Source organism: Mirounga leonina, unplaced genomic scaffold (assembly GCF_011800145.1).
Source record: "Mirounga leonina isolate KUSES-001 unplaced genomic scaffold, KU_Mleo_1.0 Mir_172, whole genome shotgun sequence".
In the NCBI taxonomy this organism is placed as follows: domain Eukaryota; kingdom Metazoa; phylum Chordata; class Mammalia; order Carnivora; family Phocidae; genus Mirounga; species Mirounga leonina.
In genome coordinates this window covers 7,063,045-7,078,201 of record NW_023270442.1, presented here as the reverse complement: position 1 = coordinate 7,078,201, position 15,157 = coordinate 7,063,045, and the positions used below count along the sequence as shown (strand labels likewise).

The window sequence follows — 15,157 nt, the reverse complement described above, 5'->3', positions numbered from 1 at the left end:
AACCAGGGCGTCCGTGATATAAGTGGACGGGGCACTCGCCGAGGGTGTGTTAACCTCGGCACGCACTGGAGGTCAGCTTCGGGAAAGCTTTCAAAAGATTTGAGTCTCATCCATTGGCAAAGAAGAGGGGAAGGATTCAAAGATGAGAGTATGGCCTAGGCTCAGCCTTCTTTCTTATACTGTGTGAGGTGAGGGCTTCCCCAATAAAAGAAGGGCCATATGGTAAGAAAGAAGGATCAGATCCAAAGTGAGGAAGAGTCTAGTTTACGAATAGCTCTATTTGCTGGGTAGGTAGTGAGACCTCGCTCGCTCTTTCTGTGCTTACAGTCTGTCTCCCGAGCACTTGGACCAATTCCCTGCTATGTTCATAGCATTAGGTTGGGTTCTTCCAACATCGCACTTGAGGAGAATGCATGCTTGAGTTCAGTGTGCTGAATTATATCTTTAGACTTTCCAAACTTAGCCTTCCCGGGATTGTCATAGCGTGTCATTCATTGATGGCAGTTGAGTAATTGCTGTTGTCACTGTAACACAAACAAAGAAAGGGTCTGCCTGTAATCATGACCAAGGAAGGTGACTTCTCTTTGTCTTTCATATCTGAAAAGCCAGGACACGTCACTTTTAGAATGTAGTGTCAGGTAGGGAAAGCATGTTATCAGTGGTGATTTCTGGGCATAGTGGCCATTACAGCTACTCCCCTGTCTTCTTCCAGGGGAAAATGGGCTCTGAAGGTCAAGTAACACCATTTGACCAAAATAAAGAAGGAAAATATATTAGCAAGCTCTTCACAGGGAGAGGAAAGCTACCATTTCCACTATAATTTATTACCACCCTTCTCCAGGCCTCATAAAGGAGAGACCAAGTCCTTGACCTCCAAGCCATGTGAAAGGTGTCATGAGGGACATGCCTCCTTCCCCCCTCAAATGAACAACAGATTCTGCTCACTTACCATGACAGACCCGGAGTCACACCAGGGCTTAGAAAGAGAAAACACACCTGATGAGCGTATAAGCAAAAGGTCCCTGTGATGTATTTAAATCTACACATCACGTTTTACATTTCATCACATGCTATGTGAGCTTATTGCTGATGATGTTTCCCTATGTGCAAGCTTACTAATTTTTCTTCCCTTTTAGTGAGATTTGCTTAATGTATAGAAAATCTTTTCTCTAAGTGATTGCACATGCTATACAAAAATGAACTAGAAGGACCTCTTTCTCCTGAGAGTCTCGCAGACTATTGAGCTATAATTAACTATCTGTTGTTCTGACTTGTTATGCGAATTTGAATTTTGGTTTGAGTACCAAAAGTATTTTCACTCTCCTTTCAGAAATAATGTGGGCTTTTACAGTTTTGAGCAGAGAGCTCCTGTTTTTTCGAATTGTTGGTCCCACAAATCTAAAAGAAAAGACTATTGAAGAGACTTTTCTTTAGGTCTCAGAAATATAATTTTAACTGTTGCATTGCTAGATCCTGATGACAGCAAAAGGGTGATCTGTAAAGAAATCACTGTGGTTATAACCCCGTGTCAGATTTAAAAGGGCCTGTAGGAAGATAAAAAATACATAGCCAATGAGAAATTAACAGAGCATTAGTATCACAGTCTGATAAACACAATGTCAGGAAGATTAGAGGTCAGAATGAGTTAAAAATTATGAGAAAATGCAAATAATTTCAAAGCAAGAAAATAAAAAAAGAATAGAGAGCCCCACAGCTTTGGGATAGGGTCAGGGGTTGAGGGACGGTCAGTGAGGGACGGTAAAGGATGAGAGAGAAAGGGAAACTGTCCCACTTTATGCCTATATTAGAGAGAGTGATCTTCTGAAAGAAGGAAATTAAAGCCCAAGGTAGATCAAGATGAAAAAAGAAAACACTAGCTCCTTGTTCTAGTTTTCTATTGCTTATGCAACAAATAATTCCATAACTTAGCAGCTTAAAACAACAAGCATTTAGTTACTTATAATTACCGTAATGATCAGGATTTCAGGCATGGATTAGCTGGGTGCTCCTGGCTCCGGGCCTCCCAGGAGGTTGCAATCCAGACACCCTCTAGAGCCGCAACCATCCGAAGTGGAAGCTTGACTCTGGTGGGTCTGTTCACTCACGTGGCTGTTGGCAGGACACCGCCATACCTCATCGCGGGAACCTTTTTGTAGGGCTGCTTGAGTGTCCTCGTGACATGTGGGTGGCTTTCCCAGACCAAGTGATCCGAGAAAGAGAACAAGAAGGAAGCTGCAGTGTCTTTTTTGACCTAGACTCAGAACTCATGATCGCTTTCTCTATTGTCTGTTCATGAAAAGCAAGGCACTCCATCCAGTCCACACTTGAGAGAAGGGAATTCAGACCCACCTCTGGGAAGGAGGAGTAATTAACAGATTTGTGGCTATATTCTAAATCTACGACACCTCTCTACCACGTCCAAGTCCTTGTGACCCAGACAGGTTGTAGGCTAGGAGACCTGGAGGGTGAAATGGTAGAACCGCTCTCCATGATCTCTGTGGACCCCTGGAAGGCAGGAGAGCTGGGAAGATAGGGAGAAGAGACTAGTTCTGCCAGACAGACAGCAGAGAAGACAGGGTGACCGTCTACAGGCCAGCTGTAGACTGACGTTGATGTCGGCTGTTTTCAAATGAGTTCTTAATGGAAGCTTTGTGAACGTTTGGACAAGGAGTCGGGAATCTGTCACAACCCGCATGGGTGCCCGTGGTCTTGTCAAATTATCCTCCTTTTCATTTTGTGTGAGGTTGGCACACGGTTATGTTGTGGACATTGTGCTTTTCAGTTTCAGCAAGGTGTGTGACAAGTTTCATGGCACCTAAGAATGACTAGACAAAAAGCAAGAAATGAGGTCCCGTGGGAGCTGAAGGACCTGGTAACGTGTAGCCTGAGCAAGAGCCGTCAGGAACACGGTCCCTCTCCTCGAGTGTCTGGCCTCCTCAAGGCTATAAGGTGGAAGGGAGGTTTTGGGCTTGCTCTGCGTTGAACAGGCTCCAAGCATAGATGCCTTAGGGGAACTGATCTGGGTTTGATGTAAGGAAGCCTGTCATTCTTGTAGGCAGAGCTATCCGAAATGGAGGCAAATGGATAGATTTTTCTCCATTCACTCAGGAGCTGAGGGTTTGCCCCTTGGGTGAGAATACTGCAGAGGACATGATTTTAAAAGCCTTTTTCATCCTAAAATTATAACTTTGGATATATAAATGCTACAACATGGAAACTGATACCTCTATTTTGTGCTTTCATTTTTTTGTTTTAAAAATGGCTTTGCATTTTGTTTTGTAGCTTTAAATTGTTACTTGAAAAACGAAATTTATTACGATTAGTGTAAGACTCATGTAGTAATTTATAGAGAAGGAAGAGTTAGTAAGTTATAAATTCTGTTAGTCCCACTGAAACATTTTCTAAAATTATATGCTGCAAATCTTTATTCAGCAGACGAGGCAATTATTCTGTATCTATAACTAAATCACCCAACTAAATAAATAATATGATTTTTACAATGCTTCACTGCATAGATACATGAACATAATTTATTTGTAATTGGAACAAAGCCCTAAAGTAGCAGTTTGATTCCACCAGGTAATTAATGCTCATTTTTAAAGACTTTTATTATTTTTTCTGAAAGAATGAGAACACATGGGAAAAGACATAGAATCAGCTAAACAATAAGCCCCTAAAACAAACTAGTATATTCTGGGAACGCATCCTTGCCAACCTCCCAACTAGCATTTAACTTCTGGTTTTCCCCATTTAAAAAAAAAAAAAAAAATTATAATGTGTGTTTAAAGGCAGTAGAAGCTTTAACTTCAGATTTCTTTAATCTTTAATTTCTTTTTGTTTGAAATAGTTCGTGGTTAAGGGTGTGAATACAGGGTGTCAGTTTTCTTGAAGAAAGTCATTAATCTGTTTCCTCTCACTCCAGACCTAGAAAGAAGGTTTTGGTAGCCTTTGTGTTACAGCGTTTGTGTTTACAGAGAAAATGAATTGAGTGTCGTGCGTCATTTAATTATGGTGTGATGCTTATGGATTATTGCAGGTTCAGGCTTGACAAACATCAAGACGGAAGAGATCTCTGAGGTGAAGATGGATGCCGAGTTCCGACATGACTCAGGATATGAGGTTCATCATCAAAAATTGGTACGTAGAATTTACCTCTTCCTGCCGCTCAGTTTGTCTTGCCAGATGACCTGTTCACGCTTATTCATGCTGTGCCAGAAAGCCAGTGAAGGAAAAGATAAAAAGAATAAAGCAGTTGCCTAGAGGGTCATCATGGACCCATAAAGAGAAGAAAAAGAGGGTCTTTATACATTAGTTCTTTGCATCTAGAAGGCTGCTAAGCCCACTCAGGGCTTAGAGTGGAATTAATGTATATTACAATATCCGCTCTAATTCATTTCCCCTCTATTTTCTAGGAAGACGGGTTTATAAGAGGTGGATTTGAAGTTGGCATATGTTAACTATCTCCCTGTGCCTCTCTGTCTCTCCCTCTGCCCTTCCTTCCCGTCCCTTCCCCAGCGCCCACGTTTTAAGTTCTGCAGGGGTAGGATCTTTGGGTTTCTACCAAGGTGGGTGGAGGCGGGAGGTGAGCAGGACTCCATGATGTTCCCAGCAGTGTTGCTCACTGAAAGATTTGGGCAAGAAAGACGGCAGCTTCCTTTTTGGACAAAATCTCTTCCCACCCACTGTTATTTCCCCCAAATGTTAGACTTGGAGCAAATCAAAGAGCACCCATCCTCTTTACAGGCAGCTCCCGTAGTTACATAAAATCTTTTACCAGAAGCTTCAGATAAATCATATCCTGCATTATGTTAGGGTTTCTTTCATCTTATCACTATGCGTAGTAAGGGGGTTAAATTAATAAAGAAGACAATTTTATTGCACATTCAGTAGTCAACCAAAAAAATGGTGATAAAATTCTCCTAGCAATAATAAGTACTCGCTCTCAGGCATTTACGGTGCACATCGGCGGCGGGGTGGGGGGGTAGCGTGGCGTGTGCACATGGGTGCTCTTTTTCAAGGGAGAGAATATCTTTCCAGTATTCATAAATATAATTTATAAATCCAAGTAGTAAATTCCAGAAGAAACGCCAGTGAAGTATTGCATATGCCTCTTTTCACTCTCAATAATTGGAGCAAATCCAAAACTGGCTTGTGATTCAGATTTGCATTTCAACTCCCATAATCTCTTTTGTACAAGAACATTTCAGTTTTTTTGAAGCATGATTTTCACTGGCAGGTTAATCCCATCTCAATTATTATGAATTCAGGGGCAATCTTGATGTGGCTGATGCCGAAGAGGTTAAAAAATTCTGGGGGAGCCGCTGAAGAGTCGGGGGCTGGTGGGGCACGGAGCTGAAGATTAGTGTGCGGATTTGCATTTTTCTGGAGTCTGTGTCCTACAAGCCCCTCTCCACAATTACGCTAACTCCTGTGATGCGACAGTGACTAATGGTAGCAGCAACAATTAGGAGAATAGCTCCCTCTACTGAGCTCGTTGATAAGATAATGTACTATAATTAGTGCAATGAATATGACAAAATTACAGTATTTTCTTAAAGGCATAGGAAGATGTCCAGACTTGCATTTATTCCTGATTACCTCACATTTTTATCATTAACTAATTAGTGATTTGCTTTTTATAAATATGTTGAGCTAGCATATTTATTGAGAAAGGGAAATAATTATGAACGGTTTCTTGTTTTGCTGCAGATATACCCTGAGTAAGACACTTAGAAATCAGCTCTACCTGCCGTATTTTATATTGCCTTTTCAGATCACTGGGATGTTTGTTGTCACTGTGGAAAATTGGTCATCTTCCTGTGTTGAGATCAGACCGAGAGAATTCCTTAGGGAGCTGTTTTCATTAATTTCTATAATAAATGTGGTATATACTTAGTAATAGTTGGACCAGGTGATCTGGCAGAAGATCACCTCCTTACATAACAGGATTATAAAAGGTGCCACATGCTTTTTTAATTCCAGTTAGGTAGATAAAGTGGAGAAATAGTGAGTTGCTTTCATAAACAACATGAAGGAATGCTGAATGCTGTGCAGCAAAGTTATCAGACTAAATAAATATCTCTGATGGTGTTTTCCAAAATTCACTGATGTCCAATACAAACGAACAGCAAGAATAAAACAACAGGTTGAGTGGGGTTTCTGGAGAAAACAGAAAGCAAGCAGTTCTGTGTGACGATTAAAATTCTTATCTCATCACCTGCTACCTTCCCTTTGAAAAACTCTCTTTTAAGCATTACACTTCTCTGAGGTTCAGTACTGTCCTAATGAATGATCGCAGCTAAAAGTCGGTAACAAGTGTCTTTTTTTCTTCGGATGAACTCCTTTGTCTCAGATGCCTTATTTCTATGTATTAATGTCCCTCTAAGGAAATTAGGACATCTGTGGGTTTGAAAAAGCACCTAAGGCAGACTGGTCATGCATCAGGTCTCCCAGCCGACCTCTTTTCAAAATCATGACCCATGCCTTTCTTTCCATCCTTTAGTAGATCCCCACCCCACCTCTCACCAGATGTCCCACCTGTCGGAGGGTTCCAGGTTCCTCTTGGCTACTGTTTTGCCTTCCTAAGGCCATGGGGGCAGGGGGTTGAAAGTAGTAGCTAGAATGTGTGATTTTTTTTTTTTTTTCCAAGTATGCACCAAATAATGGAAATAATGGAGTGGTCACCAACTCAAACTTACAGCGTAAGGTAGACACTGAAACTCTTTACATACCTTTTCCAGTGATCTCCTGCAATTGCAGTCCTTTTTCTTGTCTTGTTTTCAAGGTGTTCTTTGCAGAAGATGTAGGTTCAAACAAAGGTGCCATCATTGGACTCATGGTTGGTGGAGTTGTCATAGCAACAGTGATCGTCATCACCTTGGTGATGCTGAAGAAGAAACAGTACACGTCCATTCATCATGGTGTGGTGGAGGTAGGTAAACGTGGCTGCGTGTTTGCAAGCAGGAGTTAAAGAAAACTAGCAGGAGATTTTACTTGGCATTAAAACTAAGAATCATCCAAGTGTCTCTTCTTAAAAAAAAAAAAAACCTAGATTCCTGCATGGTGCTCAAGTTTGGCAGCTGTTTTGTTTTGTTTTTCATCATTTTGACTTAGAAATACTGTGATCAAGGCATTGGGTTGTATGCTGCTCCCTCAGCTTCTTAGAATTTGTACTGAAATGTCAAATAATACTAGCGATGATGCCTGGCTTAAAGATACTGTGATTAGCCTCAAACATTTAAAAGAAAAGAAAAAAACTACCAAGTTAGAAATGAAAAGGAAGGGGTAGAAGTCTGCTTCGAAAAAAAACCTAAAACCTAAAAAACCTGAACTCATTTATTCCCTAATTTTTTTGTCTTAAAGAGTCTGACTTATAAGTAAAACCAGGTAGCAGCAATTAATACTAATTTTCAGCAAAGAGTCTTACCTTCAAAGTTTCACAGAAAATCACATGACACCAAACAGCTGAGAGAGCTTACAAGGTTGTTCCAATGTTCAACCTGTTACCCTTCGCTTCTACCTGAAATATCTTCATTTCCGGAGTTCATGCAGTTACACTGGAGGTGGGGAGAAGATTCTCCACGTGACATCACAATTACTGCGTGATGACACTTCAGGATTTTGTCCCCACAGACCAACATGTGACTACCATGAGTGTATACGGCACGGAAGTCGTGGGTTACCCCAACAAATTAGAGTAGCTACAAGACTGAAATAGGACTTTTTAAACCCATGATACAAAATACTGAAATAGAAAATTTACGGATAAGTTCTTATGCGTTTATTTTTTTTTTTAAGAATTTATTTTTATGAAATCTCTATACCCATTGTGGGGCTCGAACTCACAATCCCAAGATCAAGAGTGGCATGCTCCACTGACTGAGCCAGCCAGGTGCATTTAAAATGCAGTTCTGGTGTTGGGCCATGGAGGGGGGAGGGGGGTAATCCTCATAGTATATGTAATTTTCTAGGAAACAGAGAAAGTGAATGAATACATCTTGAGAAGTATGAGAATTTTTAGAGCTGAAAGAGATCTCAGTGATCAGTCAAATTGATCTTTTCATTCTGTAGATGAGAAAACAGACCCAGACAGAAGTGCTCACCCACTGTCAAACTAAATAGGGCCAAGATCCAAATACAGATTTTCCCATATCCTATCCATTGTCTCTTCCATCAGAGAGAAGTCCAGATATTTCCAGTGAGTCAAACTTCTCACTAACCCCAAAGACACGTGCTCCACACCATTCTCGTCAGAGAAGGGCAGGAAAAGGTTAAATAAGTTAAATGTCTGGCAGAGCCAGAAACCTCATTGTGTTCAGCCCTTAACATTCTCCGGGCTGCTTGTTTATGAGATCTGCGGGTGGAAATTGGCTTTGAGTCTTCTTCTCCCTGTCCAGACTGGTGTGGATGTGCTACGTGCTGGGGAGAAGCAAGGTGTGAAAGAACAGGATGACTGACAGACTGGCCTCTACACACATCAGATAAGCAATGACCGTGTCACTGATTCTGGGTACTGCTCTTCTGAGAATAGTATTTCTGAGCTTGAGTCCTTTGAAACAGTGTGAGATGTATGCTTGTCAGCATCAGTTTACTTCATTTCTACTCAAAACAGTTTTTTTTATTTAATGTTTGGACAAAAAAAAAAAAGTGTTTTCATACTTGAATAATTAAAAATCCCTTTTACTAAAATTAACAAGTCAGGAAATGACAGATGTTGGCGAGGATGCAGAGAAAGGGGAACCCTCCTACACTGTTGGTGGGAATGCAAGCTGGTGCAGCCACTCTGGAAAACAGTATGGAGGTTCCTCAAAAAGTTGAAAATAGAGCTGCCCTACGACCCAGCAATTGCCCTACTAGGGATTTGCCCCAGAGATACAAAGTAGTGATCCAAAGGGGCACCTGCACCCCGATGTTTATAGCAGCAATGTCCACAAGAGCCAAACTATGGAAAGAGCCCAGATGTCCATCAACAGATGAATGGATAAAGAAGAGGTAGTGTATATACAGTGGAATATACTCAGCCATCAAAAAAATGAAATATTTCCATTTGCAATGACGTGGATGGAACCAGAGGATATTATGCGAAGTGAAATAAATCAATCAGAGAAAGACAATTATATAATTTCACTCATGTGGAATTTAAGAAACAAAAACAGAGGATCATAGGGGAAGAAAGGAAAAAATAAGACAAAACCCAGAGAAGGAGACAAACCACAAGAGACTTTTAATCATAGGAAACAAAGTGAGGGTTGCTGGAGGGGAGGGGGGTGGGGGGATGGGGTAACTGGGTGACGGGCATGAAGGAGGGCACGTGATGGAATGAGCACTGGATGTTGTATGCAACTGATGAATCACTGACCTCTACCTCTGAAACTAATAATACATTGTATGTTAATTAATTGAATTTTTAAAAAAGAATGCTCACTCATTTAAAAAAAGCCCCTTCTCGTTTCTTTAATATATTGTATGGGAGTTTTTTTATTTTTAATTGAAGTAGAGTTGGACCTACAATGTTCTGTTAGCTTCAGGTGTACAACGGAGTGATTTGACGACTCTGTATTACACAGCGCTCAGCACAATAAGTGTAGTCACCGTCTGTCACCAGTCATTGTACGTGTAATGCCCTCAGACTGATGAATCTACCCAAAAAGCATCTTCCTTTTTATCAGGTCTAGTGCCTATTTGGGGCGCCGAAGTCCAAAGAGCTATATTGGTTTGCTAGAGCTGCCATTACAATGTCCAAAACTGGGTGGCTTAAACAACAGAAATTATTTCCTCACAATTCTGGAAGCTACAAGTCTGAGATCAGTGTGTCGGCGGGTTTGGTTTTTCTCTGAGGCCTCCCTCCTTGGCTTGTAGGGTGGCCTCCACTGGGCCTTCACATCATCTTTTCTCTGTGCATTCTGTGCCCTAATCTCCTCTTCCTGTAAGGACACCAGTATTGTCGGATTAGGGTCTGCCCCAATGATCTCATTTAACCTTAATTACTATTTTAAAGACCCGGTCTCCAAATACAGTCAAATTTGAGGCACGAGGTTAGGACTTTAACATAGGTTTGGGGAGGATGCAGTTCAGCCTATAACAGAGCCCAGGGATGCTGGGCAGAAAAGCAAGGTCTCTCTCAGGGACTCTCTGCCATGGTTGTGCATGAGACTTCCCAGCTACTTATTTAAAAGGTCCCAGCCCAGACCTAAGGAAACAATTTCCAAATGGGCTTAGAAGCTGAATGGTGAAAATGTTCCAGCTGAATTGGACATGCAGTCATTTTTGAGAATCCTTGATCTCTCTCCTTTCAGTCACCAGTCTGAAGCGTAGAAAATAGTATCTCTTGTGTACAGGAGAACTATCTACCTTTGTATTTTTTTTTTAAGATTTTATTTATCTATTTTAGAGAGAGAGCATGAGTGGGGGGAGGGGCAGAAAGGGAGGGAGAGGGACAAGCAGAGTCTGTGGTGAGCACAGAGCTGGAGGCTGGAGGCGAGTCTTGATTTTAAGACCCTGAGACCCTGACCTGAGCCAAAACCAAGAGTCCGAGGCTTAACCTGCCGAGCCATCCAGGCGCCCTGAGAACTAGTTACCTTTTAAGCCTCGTTACAGCCGCCTAGGTTAAAAGTTTCTTGTGGTTAGTCACCAAGAAGAGTCTCCTTGGATTTGGGTTGTCAGAGAATAAGTTGACACTTGAACACATATTCCAGAAAAAAAAAATTTTTTTTTTTTTTCATTTTGAAGCCAGGAGGCATCCTTGAAGGAGCAGAATTGTAGGGAGGACAGTTGTTCAGCTCCTCTCTTGAGACTCATTCCGCTCACTACTTGAGAGCATCTAGAAACCTCTCCCGAGTGAGTGCCCTCCTTATATTGTGTTTCTTCTCCTTATTTCTTCTCACCTCCTCCTTCTGGAAAGTGCAGGTGTCGAGAGCCTGGAAACCACCCCCTTCTCCCTCTCCAGGCCTTCCTTGCTCTCCTTTCCGGAAGCATCCCCATTCGCGGTTCCGTGTGGAACAGCGCTCGGCGGCCCCAGACCAGAACCTCATCCGAGGTGCCGTTTGCCATCCCTGCTGCTCTCGGGATGGTTATGGTCTGGCTGGGGTGGGTGAATGTGGCCCTGAAGAGCTGCGGCCCACGGAGGCACCTAGGTTGTCTCCCCTGGTGCAGGCAGTATCGGGTGCCGGCGGCGGGGGGTTGAAAGCAGCGTTTGTCCGAGAGCAGAGCAGCATCAACCCCGAATGGATGGGACCCTTCCCTGGACGTTCTCTGCCCATCTCAGCAGGCTCTCACACTCTGGTCCCCAGGAGCAAGCTTATTCCCAGCTCTGGCTCACCTGCTTCATTAGCGAGTAACCCTGCCTCACTGAGAGCGAATAAATGAGCGTTTCCAGTTAGACTGGCCTGCGTCTGTCTGGATGGAATACTGTCCTGCTCCACACCGTCAGTGCGTGAAGAAACGATGAAAGCCACGGTCTCCAGGACCTCCCTTCTCAGAGCGGGAAGCTGCCTGCTGGAGATCGCAGAGACCTGGAAATGAAAACGAGCCCAGTGTTTTTATTAATAGAGCTGTTACCAGTTGAAAATTAGCGGTTGCCAGTTTTTGGTTTTAAAAAATAAGCAGTAAACATTGATGTGATGATTTGCTTAGCCCTGGGGCGCCTGGGTGGCTCAGTCGTTAAGCGTCTGCCTTCGGCTCAGGTCATGATCCCAGGGTCCTGGGATCAATCCCCGCATCGGGCTCCCCGCTCAGTGGGAAGCCTGCTTCTCCTTCTCCCACTCCCCCTGCTTGTGTTCCTGCTCTCACTATCTCTCTGTCAAATAAATAAAATCTTTAAAAAAAATAAATAAATAAAAAGATTTGCTTAGCCCTGAGGCCAGAGGTTCACTCCGTAAGCCATTAGCTAGCCACGCTCCCCAAGGAGTGACTGTGCTTTGTTGGTGTCTCAGGCGGTGATGTGACAGCCCTCTGTTCCGCTCTGTCCCTCAGGTGCCCACCGTCTCTGGTGGCTGAGGGTCCCAGCGCTGGCTGATCCCAATTGCTCCTGCTTTAATGAGGTCCTGCCCCGTCCACTGACCCCAGATGGCACTCTTCTACACTGATGTCGATTGACACTGGATATTCCAAAATGCATATTGTAGCTCTTTCCACCACTCCTCCTAAATGGAGACCTCTCCTTTAATAAGAGGGTTGGAGGGGACAGAGGGTTAAGGGTACAAACTGGCAGCAAGTTGTCAATGAGGCCTGGAGATCTAATGCACAGTATAAGGAATGTAGACCCCAAAACTGTATTGTAATCATCAAACTAGCTAAGAGGCTAGAACTTAATTATTCCAAACACTAATAAGAAAGGATAAGAATGGATAATTCTCTGACCTGACAGAGGTGCTAATTACCACTACAATGGCAAGCATATTACAATGTATAAATGTATCAAGTTAACAGGTTGTGTGTCCTAATTTACATAATATTATATGCCAAATATATCTCTGTAACAAAAAAAAAAAAATTGGGGGTGGTGGCACAAATTCTCTTTATTATAGGGTATAAAAAATTTTTCCGTTCACGGGTCTGATAACTGGACCATCAGAAATCTCCCATCCTTCACACCTCCCCAGCCATCTGATTAATGATGTAAATAAGAAGAGAGGTCCCAGTTAGCTTTTTATGGAGTTACAGCATATGACTTTCCCTGACGAATGTGCCATCATACTGATAACATGATAAAAATATGTCCTGAGGGGTCCTTTCTTCCTGGCGAGAAGGTGACCCACCAGGGTGAAGTACCTGGCTACCTCTAACGGTGCTGTGCAATCAGGTTTAACCTGTGGATCAGGTTAAATGGGAAGCAGAAGTACAGAAAAGAGTGGCTGGACCCAGAACCTCTTGTGGCTGGAAGCAAACAGCAGGAAGAAATACTAGAAAGTCAAAGGAAAGCATCAGAGATGAATGATGATGAAGGCATAGCAAAGGAATCCATTGCCTGCCTGAAAGATCACTCAACATGGGCAACAAACAGAAGCGAACTACTCATAAAGGAGATGGAATTACAGTTAAAAAGATGAACGTGGACACGACTGAACACAAAACCCAACCCTGGGGGATTAGAGGAGGGATACTAGCTTGAAAACCTGGTTAATGTTTGCTTTGTTTTCCTTCCTGTTGCACGAGCTCTTTGGATGTTCTTACCCTCCATTGTGATTATGTATTAAGTCACTGGTTTATCTTCTCCTTTCCTTGGATGAGCTGAAATGGAATATCTTAGGCGCCAGGACTCTGTAGTTCAGCCTAGCTCAGTGTCACGCATGAAAGGGACACCCAGTAACACATCCTGCTATTATTCTACATAATAAAATTTAAAACGTGGAGTTTACTGGCTTACCGCACCCACACTGGAGACAACATGACACGGAGGAGACCCAGATAGAATTTCATCTCTGCAGTCTTGACAGTTGAGCTGTAAATTCCTCTGGATATAGTGAAGGAATAAAGGTTGAAGCCAGGCCAGCGTGCAGTGCAGAGGGTCCCGGGGTCTCCCATGAGACACAGGGCACAGAGCCTAGAGCCAGAAGACGACTTAGGACCAGTTATTGATGCGATCTAATCCAGAAATTCGGGAGGGGGGGCATGTGCAGAGGTGGTGTGCACGTGTGTTTTCATCGCAGCAAGTGATAGGCGTTCCTGCCTGGTGGGCCAACAGGAATTCTGCCCCCAACTCCATTGTTCCCTCATTCCTTCTAGAACAGGCATCACTGGCTTCCACTTCCCCCAGCTCTGCTTTCAGGGACATAATATTGAGGTTTAATATTGAGCTGTTAATGCCAAGGCCCTGCCTGCACCGTAGTGGGCTGGCCCTCACCTGGCGGCCCCCACCAGTGCAGTAGCTTAGCTTTGAAGGACCTGTCCCTGAGCTCCACCGGGGAGGAAGCCTCCCCCTTACCTGATGCTCTTCCTTTAGTGGTAGGTTTATCCGCGGATGTGAGTACTCAGTGCTGCACCTGGAGCTTCCGAGGGGCTCGGGATAAAGAGATACAACCCAAACTCCTTGGGCGCCATTTTATAAAACTAATTCCTCCTCCTGAAGCTCCCGAGCCCTCTGAGGCCTGAGGGCTCGGCCTCCTGCAGGAATGGCGAGGCTCGGGCTGCCCTCCCAGCAGCAAAAGATAATGAGGATTAGCAGGTGGAAAAGGGCCAAGAAGGCAGGAACGTTAGACGCCTGCCTTCCACCCGGGCCTCAGCCTCCCGTTTCTGGCAGGGCTGTTGGAAGCGTTTGGCTTTGGCCTTTGGAGAGGAGATAAATGATGAAGTTGCCAGGTGTTCCCCTGACCTTGATGAGTGCAGATGACAGGTGACAGCCCGTGCGAGGGTTGATGTGTTCCTGGAGGACAGACAAGCATGCTATTCTAACCGTCGCGCAGCACTTTTTCTGTACTCGGAAACGCGGCAGCTTTGCCCTGGATCTCAGCAGGACTTTTTGGTTTTTTTAATCTTGACACCATTTGAAGTATCAGTTAAAAGGTGGCACAGAGACTAAAAGATGCCCAGGTTCGTATGGCCCTGGGGCTGCAGACAGGCTCTTTCCTGGCGAGCAGAGTCCGGGAGTGGACGAAATCTCCTCGCTGGGGCTCATCTTTAATGATGGCGTTTGAACTGACAAGTCCGGGGCCAGTGACACAGTTGCCAGTTAAAGCACGGTGACCTCATCTGTGGACAGCCCAGCGGGGCGAAGGACGAGGAGGGCTACGAAGAGCTCCTGCGATGGTTTCCCGTGAGGACGGCGGTGGGAGCGTCCCTTCGCGCCGTGTCCTCCGGGCGCGGACTTGGCGGGAGCGCGTGGCGGCTCCGTTCTCAGGGGAGGGGCCCCGGCCTGTGGTCCGAGGAGCGTGAGGACCGGCCGCAGAGTGCGGGCATCCGACGGGGCCGCGGAACGGGAACGGCCGGTGGATGGGGAGTCGGGAATCGTGCCCGGAGCGGGCGGTCTGAGGGAGCTGCTCGCGTCCCGGCCCGGCTGTCCCGGCCTTGGCCGAGGGGCGATTCCAGCTCCTCGAGAGGCGCAGTAACCGGGCTCAGCTTCCGTGCGTTCGGCGGAGAGTTGAGTACTTCCTCCCTCGTGTGCAGTGTGGGTGGTGCGCGGGATACGCTAGAGGATGAATCCGCGGGATACGCTAGAGGATGA

At 44.5% G+C, this 15,157-nt stretch overlaps 1 protein-coding gene across 4 annotated transcripts in view; it reads left to right on the top strand.

Annotated features, from left to right (window-relative positions):
- APP (amyloid beta precursor protein) overlaps positions 1 to 15,157 on the top strand; it is a 258,633-nt gene that overhangs the window by 241,168 nt on the left and 2,308 nt on the right. For all 4 annotated transcript variants that reach the window (XM_035017531.1, XM_035017532.1, XM_035017530.1 and 1 more), the window contains 2 exons: positions 4,037 to 4,137; positions 6,785 to 6,931. In XM_035017531.1, the coding sequence (XP_034873422.1) occupies positions 4,037 to 4,137; positions 6,785 to 6,931 (248 nt within the window). The remainder of the gene's footprint in view (positions 1 to 4,036; positions 4,138 to 6,784; positions 6,932 to 15,157) is intronic.